The following is a 27,208-nucleotide window of genomic DNA, read 5'->3' as shown; positions in this document are numbered from 1 at the left end:
CTTCTATACATGTACATCAGGTTCAAGAGCAGAAACGCTCCCAGTCTGATTCGATATACATATGAGAGGGCATCGAGAACACGATGAATTTAGCTGTTACTGCAATATTTTCCTTGGAAAGTGTGCGGGGGCTATAATGGGAGGGGTCCCCGGACCGGCAGCACATGTGTTCTAAATCGTCAACGTCGGGTCCATCGCAAAGCTGGTTCGTGGGGCAGCGCAAGCACATGGATGACATAAGCCACTAGTACGAAACGTAGCAGGCCTATTATTACCTGTAGCTGTTACCATCCCTCGGTGGGAACAGAGTAGGGGAGTGGACGCCACGGTCCCCGCACTTCAAAAACATTCACGTTAGCCCTCTCCGTACGCTCCACCCCAACTTCTCGGACTTCATACGCCACGAGCAGCATCGAGTACCGTGTACATTTTCAGAACTGGTGCATCATAATGTACAGGTTGTGGGCGTAGCCCGAATCCATTTGCGCCGACGCTGATCTGTGCCGTGTTAATTACGTGCCGAACGAGCATAAATAATTAAGCCGTTGCTCTGAAGTCGACGCCAACCGACCGATGGGCCAGTTCGCCGAGGGTCAGGCCCGAGCCTTGCCTTCTAGTCTGACGAGGTAGTATAGCGCAGATAAGATTGCCCCGTGCGAGGCTTCGCTAAAAAGCTTGCGCTCATTTTCGCTTAGAGCAGGAGCAAACGTCAATGTTGTCCAACTGCGAGGAAAATTGCATCATGACAGTTTTTCGTTACTGCGAGGAAAATTGCATCATGGCGATTTTCCGTTATACGTCGTGTCTAGAATATATTAGAAGGCAGCCTATCACACTCGAACGCGCTCAAAGTTTAGCAGCGGCACCACTAGGGAAGGCAGGGTCACGCATGTGTTTCGCCAATTACATGATTGATGAATTGAGGTGTAAAGTGCTCCGATATCAAAGATAATTTAGCCCCCATAACTGGTGTCAAGAATTGCAATATTTTGCGACTATAAAGGAGAACAACCTTTGAACGACCTATTTGCAGCAACATCGCAGACAAATCACATCCACAATGTCCATGCCACTCACAAAACCGCGCGGCGAATGGTCAGTGGCATGCGGAAGTGCGATTGGCCGTGGTGAATGCGTTGGTGGTGGTTTGGAGTTCTAAGCCGCGTTGACTGAACATGGCCATGCCGCTGCTGAATGTGTCGGTCGCGGTACGTGGTGCTAACGCCATATGCAGTGTGACTGAGTTATCTGTTTACGCCATGCCAAAACGGTCGTGTTATCTACCGATTATTTGTTCGCTGTTTGCGTGTTCGTGTTTTATGTTCTGATTGTAAGTGTGTCAGCTGCCATCATGAGCTGAAGAGCTAGACATTGCTTTTGATAATAAAAGATGTCGATGCACCCAAAACCCGATACACGATGTACCCGAAACGTTTGACAACGGAAATGCATGAAGACGACGCATGTCTCAAAGCGAGTTAACTTCTAACGTAACAGACGATGTCAACAATAGCTTCCAAACGATTAAAAGCTCTAACCGGAAGATGTCTTTGGCGCAAAATTCCGCGCATTTTAATGACCCTTGTCAAAGTGAGATTATTCTGCCAGTGTGCTTATTCCAAGCGATCCTGATCAATTGCAGCTGTATTGCATAACTGTAAAGGTATTTTAAGACTATTTAAATGAACATTTGGACCTTAGGTAAGGCATAAATGCGACGAGTGTGTCGTTTTTATTTTAATTTGAGCACTCTCGGGTTTGGGTACATGTTGCATGACGTACTTTTCTCTTGGTATAAAGCCCATAATCCTACCTGTGCCTGCTTTCTTGTGCTGGGCTACCTAGAAATGAATATAGAGATGTTGTAGATGTATTTGCAGACCTGACGCGTTAAAATAGAATTGCGCGCCTATGCCCGTGGCGGATCCAGGGGGGGGGGGGCATGACCCCATTCCCCCCCCCCCTGGCCCGGAAGGGCACTCAAATCTTGTGGTGAGAGGGCCCCAAAATCCTCATTTCGGGTACACACAACCTTTATTTTCAAGACGCGCAGAAGTCCAGGGGCACCCCAAACGGTCCCAAATCTGAAAGTTCAACACAAAACTATGAGACAATTGACCTCCACCTTTAAATTAACTAAATCCGGCGGACCATTCCGGTTAAGACATTCGATCGGCCAAAAAGGAAGAAACTGAAAGCCAATTAGACGTACTCCGCTGACTTCACGTAAATGGGAATTTCGACGCACTCAGCTGCTGAGACTATATGCCTGCCTCCTACAATAGCCAGGAAGGGCGGGGACCACGGGGATTCGGACCGCATACCTCTGGTTTCCTAGATGCACAGTGGTTAAAGCGGACGCATCAACCGCTACACTACCGGCACCTTAAACCACCCTCCTCAAATCAAATGTCAATGTTTGCCTATGTCATCGTACCTTGCACAACGTTGTATGGGTTAATTGGCGGTCGTTATATCTAGAAATCATTCTCCCGAACGCAAGATATGAACGACTTGACCCTTCTATTTTCCTTTGCCTTCATCGCAGCATGGGTGATGGAATGACAGGATTTAAATGATGTTATATGGCGTCACGGACGCCTGTGTGTGACCTTGGAAGTCCACCTGAAACAGTCTGCTCAATTCGCGGACGTGTAGCTGAGAAACCGAGTAGCTGTAGCTGTCGTAGCTAAGTGGGTTTTAAGTTCTGAGAACAGCAGGGCTGCTAACTGCACTAATGATCTCCAAGATGGCTATTTCAGTTCAGAATCCAGAACAACAAACGTGGAATACTCTGCAAACGTTTGGTCAACAGCACAAGCACAAATGTGCAGCCAACGCGTGCAGAAAAAAAGACGCTGGACAGATGATTATGTGCGGCCGCCTGCGCCAGTTTCGACCCTTCGAACCCATCGGGCAATCATCTCGATATTTTTATTATTTCAGTAATTTGCAGCACTATTCAAGCAGTTTGGCACCTGTTAACATAAAGTAACTAAGACTAAGCGTTTTGAAAGGAAAAACAAAACTCCTTACTTATAATAGTAGACATTTACAAAGAGCCATGTTATGCTTTGTAAAGCTCTTGATATCCTCTTCTGTTGCATCTGCTTAAATGTGATTTTGTATAGGTGTGCATGTTTGTTCCGTGGTGGGTATGGGGTTCCAATTACTTTTTTTATGCAGTGGAGACCAGTGCATATTTCTGAAGAGGTTTTGAGCTGTGACACAAAAAACACCACAATCCAGGGAACATTTTCGCACAAATACAGGTAGGGATGAACATCTTCATGACCACGCCATATCACATTAGGGGCATTGGTCCCCTCTTTGTTTTGTCTCAGCCCCTTAACATCGGACCAAAATGCTGAAAACATGATTCAGAACAGGTGTAAGCCCCTCTGATGTCACAGTCCCTATTATGTATGTGAGCATCATTATGAAGTACTTTTTGTCATCATGGAAGGTGAGAATCATCACATGTCTGGTGCAACCACGCTGCAGTTGATCACCTTTCGATGGGGAAACACTGTAAATATTCATGCTTTAAGGAAATGTGCTGTTGGTACTTGCACAGCTACTGTACCATATTTTTCACTAATGACTAGGTGGATAGTGTAGATTGGCTGCTGTGGTCACACTGGTGTCAACTGAAGTATTGATTTATTACATGTTATGCTCATTTAGCATTTCACTTCAAATGAATGTTCCCAATCCCAACAGTGTTTGTTTTTAGCAGCTTTTGTTATCACTTCTCAAAAAGAGTTGCATGGTTATTCAGATTTGCCAACTATTTACCAACATGGTTTGGCAGCAGGCACAAATTTTCCTTCAAGCTTTGTTATAACTAAAACAATTGACTTTAATTTGAGCATCACCAGTTTTGCTCTCCATACCTGAACCTGCAATCAAAGTGTGTCTTCCACTGCTCTCAGACAAAGGTATCACTGAACTTGCTACATGAGACACAGCATCAAGTTTTCAAGTTGGTGTTCAGGGTTGGAGAATAATAATTTGGTATTATGAGCCCAACATAGTGAACAAAATCAGACAACAACCATTAAAAAAACATCAAATTTTGGGATGCATCATTCCATTTTCACAAAAACCCAAACCTGTCATCTGAAACCACACAACAATTCTCATCCATACCACATGACAAGGAAAATAAACAACAGAGTAAAATGCAGGCAACTAACACATCTAAAGGTGCCAATATGTTAAAGAGTAAATATTGTGTTTGATCAGGATAATGGCCAGAGGGCCACATCAACTATGGCCAAACAACTGTTTCTCATGTGCTTGGATGTGTGCTGACTATTCCTCAGTGCTGCGGCTGTGTCAAAGCTTGAAAAAATGTAGGAGAACCCTGAATGAGTTTAGGGAAAACTTTTCAACCTGCAACAGAACATGCACCAGGCTGAGCTTTATTCAGTTTCTGGGAAGGTGTATTTCATAACCCCCTCCTGCAGTAGGCAGTGTTCCTGAACATCTTCAGTCAGAATGCAAGAATGGGTGCACAGCCATTTAAACAGGCCCCCGCCGGGATTAAAATTTGTTTCTGGCCCATCTTCAAAGGGTAACATGGATGCATGGGGCATGCATGCATGAATATCACGAATTGACTTCACAAAGTAGCACTAACTGTGCTAGATATGGTTTGCCAAAAGGATGATTTATATTGGATCATGACAAATTTTTACTGTCAGTCCATGTTTGTGTTGTAAATATTCCTTTAAGTTAAGCATGGGCAAAATTTGTTTTCAAAACTGTGCTCTATTTACAGGTTGCTTTGAGATCAGTACTGACATAACTTAATACATGTGATGATAAATGTTAATTCACCTGTGCCCTGTTTCTAACCATAGCTTCAAGTGGTCAGTCCAATAAAGATGTGAGTAAACATAGAGTACTTAGGAATATTTCATATCACACAAAGTATCATGGGGCATCTTTTATATATATATATATATATATATATATATATATATATATATACATAGCTAACTCCATGGATGTAGCCAGTATTAGTAATTCACATATGCATATCTACCCTAGTAGGCTTACGTATCAAGGGCAAGAAGTAGCCAAATAATCCAAAAAGCCAAAGAATTCACATGGTCTGTAGCCACCCAGAGGCATACATTTCAGTATCTGATTGCCCTTGGTATGCCATGGATAAGTACTGGAATGTTTACTGCCTAACCACTCACCTTCTCGGGCTTTTAGATAGACCGTGTTGGCCACTATGTTCTCAAGCTCCATTAAGTCCAGCTTGAAGCCTTGAAGTGTGATCGCTTTTCAAAGATCCATCCTCGGTAGGTACTTCAACCTGCCAAACTTGCGCAGAAAGAGAAAAATTCACCAGACCAGAACCCTGCAGTCCATCATCTTGCACTTTGATGAGTATCAAACATCCCAATCATTGCAAAATTATCAGGCATCCTGGTGCGAAATTATGCGATCGCTCTCAAGTCCAGTCTTCTCCGTCGGTCTTTTGCCACCTGGGATCAATTCAGCATGATTAGGTGGGTACTTCACATCAGCCAGTGGCCAACCTTTAGGCTCTGCCGTAGCAACATCGATAAAACAGTCTGGGTCATCCCATTGTGACTCTCACATCCAGACTGTCTCAGCGAGCACTGCTGTCACGCGCGCCCGGGCACTGCACCTCCCTCACTCAGCGCCGACGCTCCTATCCCAATATGCTGCCCTCCCTCACCGGACCGAAGACAGCCAAATAATCCTGCGCTAGCTCCACTTCAGTATACGGCCGCCCAACCGTAAACAACTGTGAAACTAGTATAATTCGGGTTTATGCTATGTAATATATTGCGCTAGTGTCGATTGCAGCCAGTGTGATGGGGGAAACTACGGCGGGTCAACTGGATAGTATGCTGTAGCACTGTTCAAGAAATAAGAGCGGTATATTGCCATAAATAACGAAGAAACCGTTGATTGACACCTCTGATATTTCTGGACTAAAATGGTCCGGAACATTGGCTGATCTATCCATTGTGCTAATAGAAAGAAAGACTCTGAACATGTGAAGGGCATTCATGCAAACATGTTGGCCCAGTGGCAGACAATTTAATAGCAGCTCAATAAGTGTAGAACTCTGAATGCCCCCCTGGTACATACTAGAAAGTGTCCCAAATACTGAATAGTGATGAGTCCATAACTTCTAAATTTGAATAAATATGGTGAATGTAAAATAGAGGAACTGGCATTTCTATATGCGTGAATTAATGTAAGATTTCATCTGGTTTACAAAAGTGCATCACAATGTCATCACAGGCTTTCACGTCCTCTGCAATTTAAACTGTAGACAAAAGCGACGCAAGCATAGGCCATTTAAAAATTATCGCGTAGGGCGTAGGCAAATTATCTGGGTGGGTTTGGCTGGCGGTATGCGTGTACGTTAGCGCTCGCAAGTTGTGTGCATGGGGTGTTGACACCAGTGTAGTGGTATTTTGTGGGTGGCTTTCACTGGGTGGATGGTCCCTTGTGTTTTTGGTTGTATTTGTACAAAGATTCGTCGGCATTGCTGTAGTTAGTTGTATCTTGCGCCTTTGAAGGTAAGGCCAACTTGATCAGCTAGTCTCCAGAAATTTTGGTACGTCTGGAGCAATTCTATATAGTTCAAGCTATACTGAATTTTCCATGGATTGTAGTCATGGATGGAAAAGCCCAGGAACCGTGAGATAAAGGCTGCGCTGTGTAGCCCATGAAGTACATCCATTTACCCCAGATTTGGAGAGGTGGGCTGCACTCTGCCACCTGCCCCACTTTCATGCAGTTATCATATATTTATACTTTTTAATTGTCATTATAGCCTAAGCATACTGAAGCCATTGACCATGATCCTACCATTTCTGTCATGCTTTTTGATAGAACCATTATTGTGCACAAGTATTGTGGTCATGCTGGTTGATTTAGGCTACAAGGTAAGCTGTCATGACTGAAATTCAGGAAATCATTTTTTTCCTTGATTTTGAACCACTAGTTTCTTAGAAGGCATTCATCCTACTACTTTTGCATTACTGTAAATGAGTAAGTTGTGGAAGACTTATGCAGGATTATTTTTCTGCAAATAAACTGCCAGCAAGGGCTGGTTGTGCAACTGATTTTATGATAAATGGTAGGATGTTAAAACACCATATTTGGTCAAAGGGTTTATTGCTCTAACCAAGTTCCATGGTGCAATAGATTCTGTGCTTAAACAGTGCATGCTATCCACATACAGAACATATACCATCCTCATAGTGTGCCAGAAATATACAGATATTACAGCTAATTTGTTATTGACTCTGTTATCTGTTTTGTAGGCATCTCAATTGGTGTAAGGAATCTTCTAGTTAGGAATAAGTCTGTTTTCTAGCTGTCACATGTGAGAATAGCACTGCTTGAGATGAGGCAGTGTTATTCACAGCTAGAGTGCCCTTTGAAGATGAATTTTAAACAGGAATATTTGGTACCCAGATATCACCAGTATGGTACTGACACTAATATTGGAGGCAGGAGGCATAACTAGCCATTTGCATTCAATGTGATTGGTTATGGTAGTTGTGTTGTCATGTGTCAATCAGGATGCTCTTTCCTTTTTTTACTAATTTATTATTTATATATAATATTTTTTCATTATATATATATATATATATATATTAGTAATTCACAAATTTCACTGAAGCTGACAGGCAAGTCTCTTAGTTGTTTCATTCCTTCATTTTGAATAGTTGGTAACTTGGGAAGTTGTTAAGGTCTGAAGCTGTCTCACAACAATGTGGGATGCATTGAAAATAATTTGTGCATTCTGTTCTCAGAATTGTGATGTGTATTAAGTTGCAATGTTCTGTGCCATTTTCTATCTGCTATCTGCCCATTCTGGACATGCTCATTTGTCCTGGTATGCATTTCTTATTTCAGCTTTCAAATAAAATGTAACCAGAGCTATTGGCATGTTAATCTACTTGACTTCCAAAATGCACTTTTCATAACTGCCATGAGCTCTTATGTTATATGTTAATCTTATATATATATATATATATATATATATATATATATATATAATATACATTATATATGTATAATCTTACATATATAATGTTATGCTCTTATATTAATAACTGACCTTGAGTATGCCGGGAGGTAACAGAGGGCCTTGTCAAGGAATCATATATAAGACAAGCTAATGATGGATGCCAATGATTTGTTGGTTACAACATGTAACCAGCATCTCCTAGTACATTGAAGGCCTAGGATAATAATGGATACCAATGATTCATTGGTACCAGCATGTAACCAGCATCTCCTAGTACATTGAAGGTTTGTGTTACCTACATGCTGTAAAAATGCATTCATAGAATGGTCATCAAGGACTCAAACACATGGGAATTGTGTATTACAACATAAATAGCACCTTGAAGCTTGGCATCTTGCACCCCAGGCTAGTAAGTAGGAATTGGTATCCCTAGTAAGTACTGATTTCACAGCCTTAGCATGTGTCATGGTGGAGAAGAGTGTCATATCCAGCCCAAAATGAATTACTACTCTTGGACAGCATGGCGATGAAAATACCCACAAAATGTCACTGATGGCACTCCTGCCCTACCCTGACTTGTTACATGCAGCAGTGACATTTAGCTGGGCACTCAGGACACAGCTCTTTTAAATAATTTTTCACAGGCCTTGAAATGGATGGACTTCTGAGATTAGAGTCCATGCCAAACACTGCTGATGTGTACCCTGACCTATGAAAGCTCAGATTAACAGCATGATTTTGTTGCAAAAGTTTAATGTTGTGCAATGCTTGGCATGGTTTACCCTACCCTCCATCACCAGACCTTTTGTGCAGTCGCTGCCACCAGCTGCAGGCCATCCCAGTCAGGGGCAACTATTAAGAGCTTAGAGCAACCCAAACCTCCGTGCTACAGGTGGTAGATTGAAATGGTGATGTACTAATTGATTGAGCTATCATGAGGGATCAACTTGTTGGAACTACTCCCTCCCCTTTGGAAAATGCATGCATGCAGTATGCTTTATGTGTCTGCACTGGACAAAAGATCACTTTGACTGCTTTAGCATGCTGGCTTAATGGGTCCTCCTGTCAATATGTTTGACCATTTTCCATACCCCATATTATAACAGTTAACTTATGTGTTACTTAAATGACTGACATATCAGTACACACTTTAGCATGTTCCTATAACTGACAATATCAGAACAGCTGGTCTTTGTTTTAGGTTGAAAGCACAGTATTGACAAAAACATTGCAAGTTAAGGCACTGGTAGTTCTTGGTGATAATGCTAGTAAAGTGTTGTGTTTGTAGATTGCATTGTCTGTCATCCCAGTGATAGTGAATCCAATCTCATTTAGTGCTGGATTTGATCTTGTTTAGTGACTGGTGTGATCGCGGACGACGTTGGACTCGATGTCGCCTAGCACTGGACATTTGCATTGGTCGGTTCGACGTTGCCTGGCGTGGGAGCCGTCGGAGTGTGTCCCGGCCGATGCCGAATGCGGTATCGCGTGATGCTGTATTCGGTGTCGACTGGCTGTGGGTCCGGTTTCTGCTGACGCAACCGTCCCCAGCAGGTCAGTGAGTGGCGGCCGCCGGGGTACAGCCTGCGTTACATGGTGGAGACCCGCTAGTCGGAAGGGGCTGCTGCACAGTCAGAGCGAGGCGACACAGGCGCAGCCATGGGCTGCACCATCAGCACCATGGACAAGGAGGCGGCGGCCATCTCGCGCAAGATCGACAAGGACCTGCGCATGGCCGGCGAGCAGGCGGCTCGTGAGGTCAAACTGCTGCTGCTCGGTACGCTCCCCCCCCCCCCCCCCCCCGCCCCCGCCTCCGCCCCCGCCCCCGCCCCCGCGGCCGTCAGGTGGCGATCGGCCAGCCTCGGGGCGGTCTATTTTGTGAAAGACCCATCTGTTTGCATTATTGTGGTTGCCAAAACATGTGTGTGTCTGTCTATCCATCAGTGTCTCCTGCCTGCTTATCTGGGTTTCTGCTGTTTGTGCCCATCTTTCAGGCTGTCTGACTGGCTGCATGTTGTGATGTTTCAGCTGTGAGTGTCTGTGTGGTGTTTCATTTTGCTGCTGTTGTCTGTGCTTTATTAGGCTTAGACTGATGTATGTCAGTTTGTGTACATGTCTATACATGTCTACCTGTCTTTTGTATGTCTGTTAGGCTGTCATTGTGTCATGACTCATGTGAGTTTGATGGCCCTTGTCATGAATTTGTCATGTGAGTTGCAGTGTTGTCATGTAATCACAGTAGGATTAAGGAATTTTGTGCCAGTCAGAACCTTTGCCACTGGAACTGATGCATATGCAGCTGGGCTACATATGTGTCCCCCTACAGGATGTAGCATGTTTCCCCTTGCTCATATGTGTAGTAATAAACATTGATTTATGCGATCTTATATTCACTTTGTCAAATTCAGATACCTGAGGCAAAAGCAATGTTAAGGATGAATGTGTCTTTCCACAGGAACATCTTTTATCAGGTCTCTATCATAGCTTGGACGTTGGACGTGTTGGTAAAGCAGACTTTGTGATGTAACCAGTAGTTTTGTTTGCACATCATTTTGTGACACTGTATTCAATTAAACAGGTTTCAGTTGGTTTTGTTCAATGTTTGTTGAAGCTTGCATGTGCATGACATTTCTCCTTTTATTTGTCCCTGCTTTGATGATGCAACTGACTTGCATGGATGAAGGGAGAACATTTAGGGTGTAATTTATATACACTGCTTACCAACATGCATGTACCATAGCATATTGCTCCTTGTTCTAATGTGCATCAGGTCACTATTTAGCCAGTTTCTTAGTATACTTTTCGTTTTGTTCATACCTGGGTACTCGAATTTTCTTTATCTTATCACTTGTTGTGCTTCAACCCTTGTGCTTGCAGGACTTGATACCCATTGACGAGCTGGTGCCCATCTGTGGAGACGTCACTTTCCCCCATTTGCTGGGTGCAGCAGTATCTGAACGTTGCTTGACCCTCGCGTGTCGCGTCGTCCTCGACAGGCGCGGGCGAGTCAGGCAAGAGTACGATCGTGAAGCAGATGAAGATCATCCACGAGTCAGGCTACAGCCGCGAGGAGTGCGAACAGTACCGGCCCGTCGTCTTTAGCAATACCATTCAGGTGCGCGTCTTGACTGGCAAGGCGCCAACGAGCTGCGGTCCGTGAAACCCCGTATTGGACTATGGCAGTCGTGTTTTGGGGACAATCGGAGGGAATGAGTTGCTCTTTGCCGGTTACGCACAGGCCACACATATGCCACTCACCGTCACCTGCTATTGGCTGGCGACAGACCATGCTGCGGTCGATGCTCTTACCTGCGGACCGTGCATCACGTACTGGTCGCTTGTCGTCACCTTAATGCAACGAGAGCGCAGTTTTTTCGGACACCAAGTCCACATTCGCACGCTATGCCACTTTAGGAGATTCTTCGCACGCTGTCAAGTTTGGTAAAGTGCTCCAGTTTCTTTGTGCTACAGTTTTCCCAGTAATCTTTTCATCATGATACTAGGCCTGATCATCAAGGGTTTGTAGGGTGACTTGATTGATGCACTTGCCTGATTGGCGGCTCTGCATAAATTGATAGTTATGGGTGCTGAACGACCTACAGCAGTCGATGCGCCGTAAGACCCCAAATCATCATCATCACATTAGCTGGCAAGGGATGTGGTGAGCTCCTGGGGCGGGGAGGAGGGTGCAGTACCAACGTGCAGTGTCCAGCACCCACCCTGGTGTGCCATGGCTGTCTAGGTGTCGTAGACTTGTTGCAGAATGGGCCTGGTGCGTTAGGCACCATGTGCACCATGCTTGCGGATTTGTGCGCCACTTGGTCCATTACTTAAATGGAAGTCTGGCATGTGCTGGGTCCCACGGGCCCGCTGATGTGTCGAGACGCCACGGAAAGCGCCGCTCCTCCTGATGTGTTTGTGGCGTTGCGGAGCGGACGTTCCCGACAAGTTCTTCATGTTGGTCCCATTCCAGAGCCTGATGGCCATCATTCGAGCCATGGGTCACCTCCGGATAGAGTTCGCCGACTGCATGAGAAAGGTACGTCGCGCCGGTGACTATGAGATCCACTGAGCTCCGCCCCCGATGTGAGCTCCGCTTTCAGGGCTACACGACGTATCAAAGTGATACCCTGCTCCAGCAAACACCTTCGTGCTGGTTGAGGAAAGACGCTGGAATGAGCGCGTTCTGTGTGGACTAGCAGATCGTTGTTTTCTTGCGTGCCTCCGCTGTCACCCGGCGTGCCGTCATCGTGGGAAGACGCCGCGGATGGTGCAAATGGCCTCTTTGGGCCCTGATAGCCCGCACTAACCAGCCGCCGCCACGCGGACACGGCCACGTGACCGCACGCTCGCTGACGCCCCCCGATCCGGCCGTTGCAGGAGGACGCGCGCCAGTTCTTCACGCTGGCGTCGGCGACAGACGAGGGCGTGATGACGCCAGAGCTGGCGCACATCATGCGCCGGCTCTGGGCGGACGGCGGCGTGCAGGCCTGCTTCCTGCGCTCGCGCGAGTATCAGCTCAACGACTCGGCCGCCTACTACCTGAACGCGCTCGACCGCATCTCGAAGTCCAACTACGTGCCCACACAGCAGGACGTGCTGCGCACGCGCGTCAAGACAACCGGCATCGTCGAGACCAAGTTCAGCTTCAAGGGACTCAATTTCAAGTAGGTTGCGGGGGCGCGCGGCTGGTAATACGTGGAGATCATTGTTGGGGAGGCTCGCTGCTGCTACCATTTGAGCTAAGCAGGCATGGAAACAGTACCTGCTTGGACTTGGATGTCTCGAAGCCGCAGTTTCCTTTAATGTCTCTGGGTTCGGCTTGGGCTCTGGGCCGTTCTCTGCGGGTTGCTTAGGCTTCATGCTATATTAAATGGCTGACTTTGGCTTTGTGTGGTTTTCAGCAACTGGGTTCACTTTATGCGTCGGACATTTTTTGTGGCCCTTCGGCTCACGTGATCCTGAACTTCTGTCATCGGCTTTGTGATCATGTTTTTCACAGCAGTTACAACTTTGCTTCACATAAACAGCTTCTCTTCCTGTCAAACCAACATAGTACACAGCTTTTGAGCCTTTGACGTTTACATGGCTGATGACTGAGTGACCAGATGGTGTGTCAGGACCAACTAACACCTGAAGACGGCCGGAGAATTAACTCCGAAAGGTCGTGTATCTAATGGCATACATGAAGAGGATGCTAGGCCGCAAAAAAAGTTCGTTATGCTAGCACGATGTCGCAATAACTGTGCGAGACCCAGACTTTTTTATGTCACACAGTTTAAGCAGGCGCAAAACTTTTTTTGCCAAATCATAGTATACTTAAGATTCGGCGTCGCATTCGGTCTCATCATTTAAACTGATATGTTGGACTTTAGCTTCGCATTTTCGAAGTTCGATGCAGCCTAATTCGGCTTTGCGTGTACAAAGTTCTAAGCCACGACTTCGCATTCCACTGGACGTTTCAATGACATCAAGTTTTTGGCTTCGGCTTCGTCTTCGCAATTCTAAACTCCAAAGCCATCGACTCCCACTTCGTGTCCATGTATTGGCTTATGATTCGGTTTCAAAGCCAGAGGCCGGACCTCGTCACTGTGCCTGGTAGTCAGTGCTGCTTTTGCGCTGATAAATGTGATTTTTTTTGTCACCTCCTCGGCGTGCACAGCCGTGATTCCAGTGGAAAGCAGCATTTCGGCTCAGCGAAGCCTTGTAGTCAGCCCCCGATGTTGTTTGCCCGATCGTGTTTTTCATCTCACGTGGCGTTATACACTGCTGCGGAGTAAATATTATCCAACTAATAACAGGTCTGGTTTGTGCTGCGAAAGCCCACGTTTCCATCATGTCGTGTCCCTCGACAGTTTGTCTGAAGTTCAACTTGTGCATTGACAGAATGTTCGACGTTGGCGGCCAGCGATCCGAACGGAAGAAGTGGATCCACTGTTTCGAAGGCGTCACAGCCATCATCTTCTGCGTGGCCATGTCGGGTGAGCAGTGCCCCGCTCCCGTTCCCGCACGGGACGGGACGTGCCAGGGCTGTCGCTCAGGTGTCCCGATGCTCAGCTCTCCAGAACGTGTCCTTTGGTCGCAGTTGTTGATCCAGGCATTTGAGGATGTGAGAAAATGATTGTTGAAATGATTGAAACGATTGAATGAAATTGATTGAAAATTGAAATTGAAAATTGAAATGAAAAAATTGAAAAAATTGAAATTTGAAGAAAAAAAAATTGAAAAAAAAAATTGAAATGAAAAAAATTGCATGAAAATGAATGATTGAAAATGAAAGTTTGTGGCCGAGTGTTCTAGAGACACTGATTTTTGATGCGTTTAGTTTGTGTTGGAAGTTGTGGTTTTCAGTCCAGGCCTGACATGTGGCTCCATCTGTCCGTTGGTGGGCGTAACTCGATCGATGTGGCTCGCAGCGTAGCCTGTCACGCTCCATTTTTGCCTGCTGTGCACTGTTGCGTTATGCTCCACCTATTTCAGCTGTTGCGAGCGGTCACGTCAGTCCATAAAGTGGCCAGTGTTGATGTGTGCTGGGAGCTCCAGCACGCTTAATGCATCAGACGGCTGCGCTGTCGCGCCGCCGTCTCTGGAGGAGCGTGATCGGATGGCGCGGCCGTGCGTGTCGCCTGCGGAGGCGTGGCTGACACGTGGGTCGCCGCGCTGGGCAGCGTACGACCTGGTGCTGGCGGAGGACGAGGAGGTCAACCGGATGATCGAGTCGATGAAGCTGTTCGACTCCATCTGCAACAACAAGTGGTTCGTGGACACGTCCGTCATCCTGTTCCTGAACAAGAAGGACCTGTTCGAGGCCAAGATCGCCCGCAGCCCGCTCACGACGTGCTTCCCAGAGTACAATGGTCAGTGGCGGCCGCCAGCGTAAGTCGCAGCGGGAGGGCGATGTCCCCCCTCCCTCTCTCGCCCTCTCCCCGTAAGCAGCTGGTTGTCATGCAGCGCGGTGCTGGGTGTGCCGTGATGAGCGTCTGGCTTTGTGATCGGCGCTGGAAGATATGCGCGTGCTTTGCGAATCGTTTTGTTATGTCACTATTGTCGTAGGCGGAGCCCAGCAGCTGTCGGATATTGTTGGAGAGGCCAAACGGTGTGTCTTTCACATCTCAAGACGGTCTTTTAAGTGCATTGTTGGAGTAAAGCTGTCCACACAAAGAAAATACTGCCCGTGAGGCGTGATGTTCTTTCATTGACAGGGCATGATCCCCCACCACTTTTTGGGCTTGTTAAGAGTGAAAAGTTTGTTTAAATGTATTGGTACGCGTTAACACTTTCAAACACTTATCACCTTACTTTTTCAAACACCTATCACCTCATGAGATAAGCAAAATATGTTACTGTGTACTGCATTACCCTGCATTACATGCTACCTTTTACTCTTTTTGTATGGAGGTCGTATTGCTGCGAGTACCTCACTTCACCCGATGCCGCCAGGTGCCAACAACTACGAAGAGGCGGCTGCGTATATACAGATGAAGTTTGAAAATCTCAACAAGCGCAAAGGGATGAAGGACATCTACACGCACTTCACCTGTGCCACAGACACCAATAATATCCAGGTGAGGTAGCCCTCTGGCAGAAAGCACGCTCACGTTTTGCTCTTCGCATTTTACGCTGGCATTTCTGAACGCTGAAACCTCCAAGCAACTTGTAGTGTGTTCACTTTGCTTTAGGTAACATCTTGAGGTAAGGGGAACAAAGTACTGCATGTTTGAAAATAAGGAAGCCCTTTTGGAATTTGCCCCCACCGCTACCCGCTCGCAAGGCGGCGTTCTGTTTTCCCCGGCCTTGACGTTATAGCAGTGAGGCGTGGAAGATCCCTTGTGTAATGGCCTCCAGAGCCTGCGCTCGGTAAACAAATTCTGGGGTCACCGAGTATTTGGGGCGCAAGCTATGAAGTGGAGATGTCCGTTACACTCATCTGTACGTTGGAAGCCTGGTAACGATCATTTTCTGGCAGCTCGCCCGTTGCAAGGGTCGAGTACAGCATCCACCTTCTTTATTTAGGTGGTATGAATTAAAAGAGCTATCTTGGATGAATGGCTATTCCTTCCGCCCCTTGTCCTCCCTCGCGCTCTTGTCAGCTAGTGACCGGGAGTTAGGCTGCTGGTGCCTGGCCTGACCGGCAACACTCCTGTTTCAGTTCGTGTTCGACGCCGTCACGGACGTCATCATCAAGCACAACCTGAAGGACGTGGGCCTCTTCTAGCAGACCGACTCCGAGATGCGGAGTACAAACCGCAGGCGGCTCGGCCGGCCGCCGTCGGGCCGTACAGTAGCAGCCGCATGCTAGCGCGGCGGTTAAAATAGCGGCGGGCGACTGCTGCCTGTCGAGGTGGCGGCCCCGGTCAGATGCGGCGGCAGCTCCGATCAGGCTGTAGGGCCCCAGACAGGGACCTCTGTCGGACCGAAGGCGGCCGCTGTCTGAAGGGACAGCGACTCTCGTCTGGGTGGACAGCGACTCCTGTCTGGGGGACGGTGGCCGCCGTCTGGTCTGACTGCGAGTGGTCTCGTCCGGCTGACGACGGCTTCCGTGTGGCACGACGCTGCCGCCGTCAGGCCATGTGTCGCTCCCGTCGGACCACGAGCCACTCCCGTCAGAAGTGTGTCCTGCAAGACCGGCCAGCGGCCGCCGCCGGGCAGGGCGGCGGCTCCCGTCTGGCAGGAGTCTGCTGCGTCGGCCCGGACGGCGGCTCCCCGGGGGTCGGCTGCTCCTGCCGGCAGCAGCCGTAGCGGGGCGCCGCCAGCCGCCAGCCGCTCCCAGAGTATCGCGAGGCTTGCAATATGATATCCCTCGTACGCAGCATTGCCGGGTGCGGCCCGCCTCGCGCGCCGCGCCGTGAGGTCCCCTCCGCGCCGCTGTAGACTGCCGATTCGAAGGGGGCGAACGGCCGCCCCTGTGCCTTCCGCCGCGTCCAGAGGTGCCCGGCCGGCACTACTCACGCCTCGAGCGCGCGCCGCGCGAACTGATCCAGGTGACCGTGCCTGAGTTTGCCTTCGACTCAGTAGCGTTTGCAAACGGTGTTTCCGGAATGTATTTTTATCTCGTGATCTCTGCTTCCAACACGTCTTCTGCATTCCCTTTTATACATTTGATGACTGCGAAACGCATTTTCTGCGTGCCTTCATTTTGGCCACTCGCATTTGTACCACCGTATTTCTTATAGACATTGTATGTACAGTGTAACAAAGTGTAATAAAACTGGTCTAGTTTTAGTTGTTTACGCTCAACCGATGCTTTTGGGAGGGACGAGCTGGACAGATTGCGAACACTATCAACGGCCGGGAGTATCCTTGGAATCGACAGAGGCCTATGTGAGATTCAGACCCAGCGACGTAACTATGGATCATTTCCACGTCGTGCGGCACATCGGTGGCGCTTCCAGCGGTCGCTGCATGCCGACGATGTCGCCCTCTTGGGACGTGTGCCCCGCCGTCTAGTTGATCAATCTCTGACGAGCGAGCGCTGGTGTCGCGCCACCGGCTAGTGTCGCCGTATCCGAGCCCGACCGCAGAAGACGCCCGCCGCGCCGTCGCACCGCCGCCGTACCGAGCGTGGGCGCGTCGCGGCGCCGACCGCACCCGGACCGAACCCCGCACCGCACCGCGCCCACCCCGGCCTTCCCGGCGGCGGCGCACTGCGCGGCGGTGGCGCGGAAGCCGCGTCACTCCCCAGAGATAGCGCGTCCGGAGCATGCCGGCCGGCCGGCGCGGCGGGTCAGTGCCGACCGGGCCGCGCCGCCGCCGAGCTCATGTGCGCTTGCTGCGGCTGTCTGGGCGGCGGGCGACGCGCCGGCCGCGTCTCGCCCGACCCGGCCGCCGTCTCGCGCCAAATTGACCGCGCCCTCGAGCAGGAGAAGAAACGCGCCGATAAGGAGATCAAGATGCTGTTGCTCGGTAAGTGGGCGTTCTGCGCATGCGTGGTCTTGTGATCTGATGACTCATGTTGCGGGCTGATTCTGAGTTCTTCCTGTCCTGTTCGCTGAAGATGCTGCATCATTCATCAGTTTACGAGCGCCGCGGTGAATGGGCCGCTTTCGAACATCGCGTGGCGTTTTCTAATACCGGCTCTGATATCGCCGTAGTTTTTCCATTTTTCAAAAACATTTCAGATGCTTTTCGTGCCTTGTGTGATATTACGTGCCGGCATCATGTCAGCGCTATTCGCTCTTTAAGTAAACCATGCGACGCGGCACTTCATTGTAAGGCTGCACGCCCACGGCACTCGATCGTTGGTCCCGTCCCGTTTTAAGGTCGTCCACTCTGTCGTCGGGATTGCCTGCGGTCAGATCACGGCCAGTCTGGGCAGGAAGGGTGGCACTGGCTTGCCGCAAAGGGTGATGTTCCGGATAGATTATGAGCCGACCTCTGCTCGGTGCGACGCAGCCCGGTCGGCTAGTTGGCTCAGTGTCGGCGATTTAAACCTACCATATCAATGAACTTGCAATGATGTACGGTTTTCACATTTGAGACTGGAGCATTACAAGGGCGATTTTTGATTGATGTTGATCGCAAGAAGCAGACCTGCGCGTCAGACTACATTTTATTGGTGAAGGGCGCAGCGTCTCGCATTCGACGTCTGTCTCGAACAGGATGACAACGCTCACGTTCCGGCCGATTTCCGGTGGGCTGAACAGCTTTGATATGCTCAGTGAGTTGTGGTCTGTATGTCCGTAGACTCGGCGCAGATGGAGTCAGGCCGTCTCTTTCCTGGTAGGTGAAGTTTGTCACCAATTCTTGAAAAGGTTCTCGGATGGGTGGACCACGTTCGTTCGCAGAAGTGCGTGGTTGCGGTTGTCCGTTCCTCCTCCGTCAGGATCTGTTAGTATCGCATCGCTGTGGTGCGGGGCTGGTTTCCACCCACGTCCGTCAGCTTGACCGCAATTTAAAAATATGCCCTTCTTCCAGTGAAAGTGAAGGGTCGGTCCGATCGTGAAGATGCTGCACTGTTGCCGGCCCGGCTGGGCCGCTGGAGGTGAAAAGTTTATCACAGCTCAAGTAATATATGATCGGCTCATGACCTGTCTCGTAGTAGGTGATAGGGCGTTGCGTGGAGAGAAACGACTTGCCACACTCCCCCCCCCCCCCCCCAACTCTGAGGAGGTTCAGCGGCCGCTGTGCGTTTGATATGAAGACGTTCCCAACAAAAGTCCGGGCTTGAGCGTCCCACTCAGGTCCGCAGCCAGGATTGTCTCAGTCGAGAGGGAGGGATGGAGCCTAGTGAGCACTTACCATAAAAAACCGAAGGCGCCGGCTATGCTGCTAAAATAAACCAAAATGCGTGTCTTTGGGGGCTGCCCCCCTCTGGTTGCGCCCCAGGTCCCCCGCCAGGGGGACCTTAGTGTGCTGTGACTTCTTACACTCCGTCAGCCGCTGTCGAGCTTCCGTTACGCCCTCGTCTTCCCAGGCGCCGGCGAGTCTGGCAAGTCGACTCTCCTGAAGCAGATGAAGCTGATCCACGAGGAGGGCTTCTCGCTGGAGGAGCGCGCCTCCTACGTGGCCGTGGTCCACAGCAACACTCTTCAGAGTATGAACGCCGTCATCCGTGCCATGGACCAGCTCAAGATTGGGTTCGCCGATGCCGAGAGGGAGGTGGGTGGAGCGGGTCGGGGTAGGAGTTGGGGGAGGGGGGCGCTGGCGTAGGTGCCGTCCGAATCACAACCAAGCTGTGCCGAAATACCGCAAACAAAGGTGACTGCAGGGCTGTCAATGTATATTTCTGGGGGGTCCAAACCGCTGCAGAGGGATTTTGTTTTCCTTCTGTTTGTTAGTAGGCATTCGGGTCGTGTGCTTCGCTTAAAGGTGCCTGAGAGCCAGCAGCTTCAGACCTCCTGATTTTGAAGTCCCTCAGGTGGTTTTCGTTGTAAGCAGTGCAGGAGTTTTCCCACCGAAACGAGCATCGCGCATCATCAAATGAATTATTCAGGCTGCCCGTTAGGATCAGACATAATAATTTCGCACCATTGCAAGCCATTCACACTGTACGTATGCAACTCATGAAGTGCCTACCTACCAACGGCCGTCAGAGCGGTTCTTGGCCAAAGTGCCTGCCTACCAACGGCCGTCAGAGCGGTTCTTGGTCAAAGTGCCCACCTACTAATGGCCGTCAGAGTGGTTCTTGTCCAAAGGCTCCGGTGCCGAGTGCCTGCGCGTCCCTCCGCCTTACAGTCGTGAGTCACAGTCACATCCCGACGCCGTGACTACCGCCAGGATGACGCGGTGACGTTCTTCGCGATGACGGAGCGGTCGCCGCGGGTGACGCCCCTCCTGGCGCAGGCCATGGCGCGGATCTGGGCCGACGCCGGCACGCAGCTGTGCTACTCCCGGGCTCGCGAGTACCACCTGAACGACTCGGCGCCGTACTTCCTGCAGGCGCTGGAGCGCATCTCGCAGCCAGGTTAGGTCAGGTCACACGGCCGACTGGTCCATCTCACACCCAGGTCACCTGGCCGATCGGTCCATCTCGCAGCCAGGTCCGGTCAGGTCACACGGCCGACCGGTCCATCTCACAGCCAGGTCACCTGGCCGGTCAGTCCATCTCGCAGCCAGGTCAGGCCAGGTCACACGGTCGACTGGTCCGTCTCGCAGCCAGGTCCGGTCAGGTCACCTGGCCGGCCGATCCACCTCACAGCCAGGTCCGGTCAGGTCACTCGGCCGACCAGCTATCTCACAGCCAGGTCCGGTTAGGTCACACGACCGGCCGATCCATCTCACCATCTCACAGCCAGGTCCGGTCAAGTAACTCGGCCGGCCAGCTATCTCACAGCCAGGTCCGGTCAGGTCACACGACCGGCCGATCCATCTCACCATCTCACAGCCAGGTCCGGTCAGGTCACCTGGCCGACCGGTCCATCTCGCAGCCACGTCCGGTCAAATCACCTGGCCGACCGGTCCATCCCACAGCCACGTCCGATCAGGTCACCTGGCCGACCGGTCCATTCACAGCCAGGTCCGGTCAAGTCACCTGGCCGACCGGTCCATCCCACAGCCACGTCCGATCAGGTCACACGGCCGAGCGCGTGCAGGGGCACCTTCTGCGGTAAAGTGGGCCTGGGAGGTGATCAGAGGCGGGTTTTTATGGAAAAAGGGATATGCTGAAATTCATGAGACCTGCAAGGTATTTGGGGGGGGGGGAGACGCCATGTTTTGGTTGTATTCTTGCGGTGGACACATGACCTCGGTGCCTCCTTAAACACGCCACTGAGGAATTTATGATCGCAGTCGGCGTCGTTGCTTGGAGGGCAGGATGCTTGGCTCGCAATCCCGAGGTCGTGCTCTGGGTCTGAGTACTTGCCACCATTTGTGCTTTGGTTCATCTGCTGCTGTGGTGGACGACCTTGCAACGCAAAATAAGCCACCCTATTTCAAACACAACCGATGTGTTTCCTGATTACTTTCATGTCCATCACTGGGAATCTGTGTTCCATCACTGGGAATCTGTGTTCCATCACTGGAAATCTGTGTTTCATCACTGGAAATCTGTGTTCCATCACTGGGAATCTGTGTTCCATCACTGGGAATCTGTGTTCTCAGGATACGTGCCATCCCAGCAGGACATTCTCAGAACACGAGTGAAGACCACAGGCATATTTGAGAAGAGCTTTCACTACAAGAGTGTGCTGTTCAGGTACCGCTGTGATCCGAGTCAAGCATATCGACGATATGCATCTCAAACGTATTGACGTTAACACGCCTTAACTGTGTCTGAGGTCCACACCCGTGTCGGTGTCATTTGATCTGATCGCAACACAAACATGTCCAAGCTGCCCACGCGCTGTTGGGGTCCGGATCCCACCGATCCCGTGGCAGTCACGTCATGCTGAAACGACCTCATTGATGGCTCCGTTATGTCTCTGTCAAGCTTAAAAAGCTAAAGACAAGAGAGAGAGAGGGAGAGAGAGAGAGAGGAGAAGAGAGAGGACGGAGAGAGAGGAGAGAGAGAGATGCGAGAGAGAGAGAGGATATATATATATATATATATATATATATATATGTATATATATATACTATATATATACTATATATATATGTATATATATGTGTGTGTGTGTGTGTGTGCGTGCGTGCGTGCGTGCGTGCGTGCGTGCGTGCGTGCGTGCGTGCGTGCGTGCGTTGCGTGCGTGCGTGTGTGTGTGTGTGTGTGTGTGTGTGTGTGTGTGTGTGTGTGGTGTGTGTGGTGTGTTGTGGTGTGTGTGTGTGTGTTGTGTGGTGTGTGTGTGTGTGTGTGTGTGTGTGCGTGCGTGCGTGCATGCATATATAATGACACCACACCTTCATATTTAGCACATAAAAGCTGATTTAAAAAAAATGGCGTCTAGTCATAATCCTAAGCCATGTTGCACACAATGAAGGTATCTGGATCATAAAGTATCTGGATTATAAAGTATCTGGATCATAAAGTATCTGGATCATAAAGTATTTGGGTCATAAAGTATCTGGATCATAAAGCGTTAAGCGCCGGAACCTCACTTCACGCAGCATTGTCGTCATTCAGTGGCGCTTACGCATCCACTGGCGTAGACCCCAAACGAGAGCCGAGAAATGGCACGGTTCGTGGTCTTCATGCCCCTCGTTCCGTCGTCTCCAGGATGTTCGATGTCGGCGGCCAGCGGTCGGAGCGGAAAAAGTGGATTCACTGCTTCGAGGGCGTCACGGCTGTCATATACGTGGTGGCGCTGTCGGGTACGAACGAACCCCGAACGCGGGCTGATCGCGGAACGGCAACACCAGCGGCCCCAGGCTGCAGGCGCGGGTCAGAGATGGATAAGTCGTGCCTGAGTCTGAGTCCGAGCCCTGGAGTACTAAGTGTGTGTCCTGAGTCCGTCATTGCCACATTAGAGAGTGCATGCCTGAGTCATGTTGTGAATGCGACTTGGGGTTCAGAGTCTGACTCCGATTCCTTCGAGACTGTCTCCGAGTCCTTGGCTGGGTCAGGGGGGGGGGGGGATCGAGTCCGAATGCATCAGTCTCGGTTGGAATTTCATGAGACAATTAGAACTTATATCGTATTGTTAGGGATAGAGATCGTCGTATAACTGCAATACGAGAAACCGCAAATATTGTGACGGGATAGACTTCCGCCCCACCTAATCTGGCCGAAATGAGACTTAGGCACAGCCGAACTTGACGCCTTGAATAGTCAACACTGGAACTGTTTCTGAGTTGAAGGCAAGCGCTGATAGCCTTTTCGAAACTGAAGTGGGCGATGCTAAATATCCAACCCAAATCAAAATTCAAATCCAAATGCAAGTCCGAGTCCGAGTCCGAGTCCGAGCCCGAGTCCGAGTCCGAGTCCGAGTCTTAGTCATAGTCCGGTTGGACCCAGATCCCCGTCTGCCGCGCTGGTAACTACCGGGACAGGGGGCTTGATTTGGTATGCAAAACGCCGTTATCCAAAGCTCATTCATGGAGCCGGGCTTTGAAAGGCGCTGTGGCAAAGCTTTAGCGGCTGGGCCGAATAGTTCCGCGTCCGGGCAGTCGTGTTGCCATGCGCCGCCCACTGGGCTGATGCGACATGGTGCCGCACGTGCCCACATCAGCCGCCTTGATGCGGTCAATATCCGCGCCAACCTCCGGAAATGTTCTAAAGCTCCACTTGAGAAGGACGCTCCCAAATCCTTGGTCTACTGATATGAATGCATGGATCTCAGATGCTATCCATCAACCAGGAATGATTGAGGGAAAGGGCTCCGGCTTCGAGGCTGATTTTCATACCGGTAAGGTCAAGTGTCTGCTACGTACTCCCTGAAGGTGCAATCATGAACCACATACCACTCTGTCATAGGTGCCTTCTCATTGCCTTCTCTCCATTTCCACGCCATCAAATAATCAAATTACTAGCTCGCGTCAATAACTCATCGTGTCAAGATTGTGCCATGCGTTGCCATGGTTGCCCTGTTGCTAGGCTACGACCTGCTGTTGATCGAGGACGACACCACGAACCGCATGGTGGAGTGCATGAAGTTGTTCGACTCGGTCTGCAACAACACCTGGTTCAGGAACACGCACATGATCGTGTTCTTCAACAAGCGCGACCTGTTCGAGGAGAAGCTGCCCCGCTCACCGCTCAACGTCTGCTTTCCCGAGTACCGGGGTAACGGAGCGCCCGTCGGATAGTCCATGAGATGTTCTTTGGAAGCTTTCGTGCTTTGGAGGCTGAGAGCTACTTTGATATCTAGTCGTCGTCAAGCAGCCGTGTATTGTTCTGTGTGAGAAGATCGAGTCCGAGGTGGTGCATTTTATTGATGTTAGTAGTTCAGACGTCTAGCCAAAACGGGCGCGGGTGATGAGAATCTTTGCGGAAGCTCTTCAAGATCCCTTGGGATACTTTCGTCACTGTGCAGTCGTGTAGCCGTTCTCACATACTGATGAATCTATGATGATGTCTATGATAATCTATGAATCTATGATGAATCTAATCGCGCTCTGTGACGGTTCTTCAGAAGCGTTCATGTTTATGGCAAATGGACAGGATACATTTATCTAAGGTGGATTACATGTGACGTGAGTTTTTTAGGAATATGGGTCTGGCGGATTGCAGGCAAGTGCCTAATTGGTCATCTTTGCCATGTTGCGCATTGCGCTCCTAACAAACCAACTACATCACCGCATCTGCCTTTGTGCAATACTATTTTCCGTGTGCGCATCGTCTTATGTACAGTGATGCAGTACTCGGCACCCATGTGCGTGTTGCTGGCATGCTCTGCCAGCTCTGTCTGTTTGCCAGGCCAGAATGACTACGAGAGCTGCGCCGACTTCATTCTCCAGAAGTTCATGGCACTGAACCGACAGGACAAGAACGTGTACCCGTTCTTCACTTGCGCAACAGATACGGAAAACATCAAGGTTTGTCGAGCCAAGCGAGGAAGACCTGATACCACTACCGGTGACGTGTTTGCAGCCATTATTCACAAACAAACTAGCGACTCGAGATACATACACACATACACACGCACGCATATATATATATATATATATATATATATATATATATATATATATATATATATATGGTGATACCAGGTATCTATGGTTATTTGATATGACCGGCGATGGTTGCGGGGTCGACTTGAACTTTTCTAGGAAATGTTGCGGAGTCATTTGCACAAGTGGTCTTACCCTCAGATAAGGTGCCAACCGAAGGTTGTGTATGCCTTGAACGTGACATTTAGGCACACGGTTCCATTTCACCGGAAATCTTTGTTGGACATTTTTGGTTGAGCAAGACTTAGGTCGGACAGGACTACAGATTTGCAATGGTATCTTCCACGCATGCACAGTGCTATCCCACGGCCGCGCCGTGCCAGACCGACCATCTTTGGCCAGTTGTCCCTCCTTTGGCCCCTCTATTGCAATCGCTCAGTCGCGACAGGTCGCCAAATCGCTTTGTTGGTGACGGCACAATCTCCATTCCAGTCTTCACTAAACTAACAGATGAATGCGTTCTAGACATCTCCAACTAACATCTCCGGTTTAGACTTAGTTCGATGCGTTTGCCACCACCTCACTGTAGTGCTCGCGAGATGGCGCACCCGCCGCCATTTTGTTTGATCTTCTGCTTGATGTTTCATTTTCCGCCGTCTTCTGCTTCAGTACGTGTTCGCAGCCGCGAGCGATATCGTCATCTGCAAGCACCTGGCGGACTGCGGGCTCTGCTGAGAGCAACAGAGGCTCCGGTGATTGTTTCTGCGCGAACGCCCGTACCGACGGCTCGACGTGTCGTGTTTGGAGGCGGACAGACATGTGCTGAGCAAGGAGGGGCCAAGAACGAGTGCGGTTCAGTAGTGGTGTGCTGTAGTCAGCAGTGGTGCCAAGCGCAGGCTGCAAACAAGCGAAGCGCTCTCGAAGATGCTGAGTTTTTGTTTTTAAATACGTGATCTCTGGGTTCATCATACATTACACGAAATGAAATGCGGAATGCTTTATCAAATCAAAGCCAAAGCCGCCTCAGAAAACGAACAGTGGAACGGGCGCCCATTCCCCAATTTCGCTAAATCAGTGAATGCCGCTCGTGTTGGGCCCGCCTCAAAACGGATGCCTGGGCAACGAATGTGATGCTGCCATATTGTCCTAATGAACTGGTTGGATGTCGGATGTTTGTGTTTCCAAGGTACACATTGGATGCGCGGGGCTTGAATATGCCATACTATGCAGAGGCTGCGCAAGATGTTTATCAAATATGACGCCCGTTCGTAAAGATCTCATGTTGCGTTTTTGCGCAAAGGGAACGCTACGCACGTCATCACGGCTCTTAAATCAGGGAACGCCTGCGGTTGCATCGGCGATATGAGCACCCAGGGGTCGTGGCGCAACCGGGACCCGCACCCGGGCTGCCCACGTGGTAGACCGATGCACTAACTACTAGGCCATTACGTCCCCTCATGTTGCACCCTGTCTTGGCGATTATAAATATAGTAGAGATTGGTATGTTGTGCCTGTGTGGGTAGATGATTATAACCGGAGCATGAAAATGTGCCAACTAGCTTCAGAAACGCATGTCGTTCGTTCACATACTCACGAAGGTGGATAGTTACCGGCGGGTGTACTCATTCGTCGGGTTTCTGCAAATCATGTTTGTATCGACCTTAACTGGCTGCTCTATAGATTACCTAACTGTATGTGTTTGGTGTGCAGATCGTTCAAAGCGGGCCACTGAGGCCCCAAACCTTTTTTCGCCGCCGTGCGGCACTATAAACGCTGCTATCTATAAGGCCGGGGCTCAGGAGGATATTATTCGTAACAGAATGCACATTGAAATGAGAGAGAGAGCGGGGGCGTTGCGACTTGAGGTCCCCTGATCCCGTTTTGCCCATCGGTAACCGATAACTGCATTTAGACGTGCTGCTGTATGATTTTATTGGCATATGAACAGGCCTCAGTCGTCCCTGCACTACAGTTTTAAGGAAATTGCAAAGGTCAGCGCTTGGAAGTGACTTTGATCGGTTGATATGAAAAGTCATCGATATTTTTTCATCACGCCTTAATTCTGCCAATAAGATGCTTTATCAGGGTATTGTGATTTGGAACGAACCATTTTCAAGGAGACGTAATTGGTGCATATGTCCCTACGACACAAATGTTTGGTATCCGATAACTAACCAAGCATTAGATGCGCAGTGTACGACGACCAGCGAGTGACCATGTCCCATTTGCCCATCACAC

General features: G+C 49.7%; 2 protein-coding genes across 2 annotated transcripts in view; one reads left to right on the top strand and one right to left on the bottom strand.

Annotated features, from left to right (window-relative positions):
• LOC119099347 (G protein-coupled receptor kinase 2) overlaps positions 1–5,763 on the bottom strand; it is a gene marked incomplete at its 3' end in the record, with an annotated part of 82,930 nt that extends 77,167 nt beyond the window's left edge. Inside the window, 2 exon segments of the mRNA XM_037222476.1 lie at positions 5,214–5,504; positions 5,723–5,763. Coding sequence (XP_037078371.1) covers positions 5,214–5,265 — 52 coding nt within the window.
• Positions 5,764–6,422: 659 nt separating this feature from the next.
• LOC119098244 (uncharacterized) lies at positions 6,423–25,895 on the top strand. Its single transcript, XM_037221170.1, has 18 exons — positions 6,423–6,578; positions 9,596–9,818; positions 11,038–11,156; positions 12,015–12,080; positions 12,422–12,708; positions 13,928–14,022; positions 14,710–14,898; positions 15,482–15,606; positions 16,191–16,245; positions 16,967–17,022; positions 17,797–17,944; positions 19,455–19,639; positions 20,258–20,444; positions 21,581–21,674; positions 22,635–22,729; positions 23,952–24,140; positions 24,774–24,892; positions 25,640–25,895. Exons 2-18 carry the CDS (start codon positions 9,701–9,703, stop codon positions 25,703–25,705), a joined length of 2,193 nt encoding a protein of 730 aa, XP_037077065.1. The 5' UTR covers positions 6,423–6,578; positions 9,596–9,700; the 3' UTR covers positions 25,706–25,895.
• Positions 25,896–27,208: the final 1,313 nt, after the last annotated feature.

The sequence above is a fragment of the Pollicipes pollicipes genome, unplaced genomic scaffold (assembly GCF_011947565.3).
Source record: "Pollicipes pollicipes isolate AB1234 unplaced genomic scaffold, Ppol_2.1 Scaffold_4740;HRSCAF=5597_pilon_pilon_pilon, whole genome shotgun sequence".
In the NCBI taxonomy this organism is placed as follows: domain Eukaryota; kingdom Metazoa; phylum Arthropoda; class Thecostraca; order Pollicipedomorpha; family Pollicipedidae; genus Pollicipes; species Pollicipes pollicipes.
Note: the sequence above shows the minus strand (reverse complement) of the source record. Positions and strands in the feature narration are given on the sequence as shown.

Bases quoted from the DNA above. Each gene is read 5' to 3' on its own strand.
- LOC119098244 (XM_037221170.1), top strand. From the start codon at position 9,701: ATGGGCTGCACCATCAGCACCATGGACAAGGAGGCGGCGGCCATCTCG. The intron at 17,023-17,796 runs GTGACCGTGCCT...GCCGCCGCCGAG, and splicing joins CGCCGCGCGAACTGATCCAG to CTCATGTGCGCTTGCTGCGG. The intron at 24,893-25,639 runs GTTTGTCGAGCC...CTTCTGCTTCAG, and splicing joins CAGATACGGAAAACATCAAG to TACGTGTTCGCAGCCGCGAG.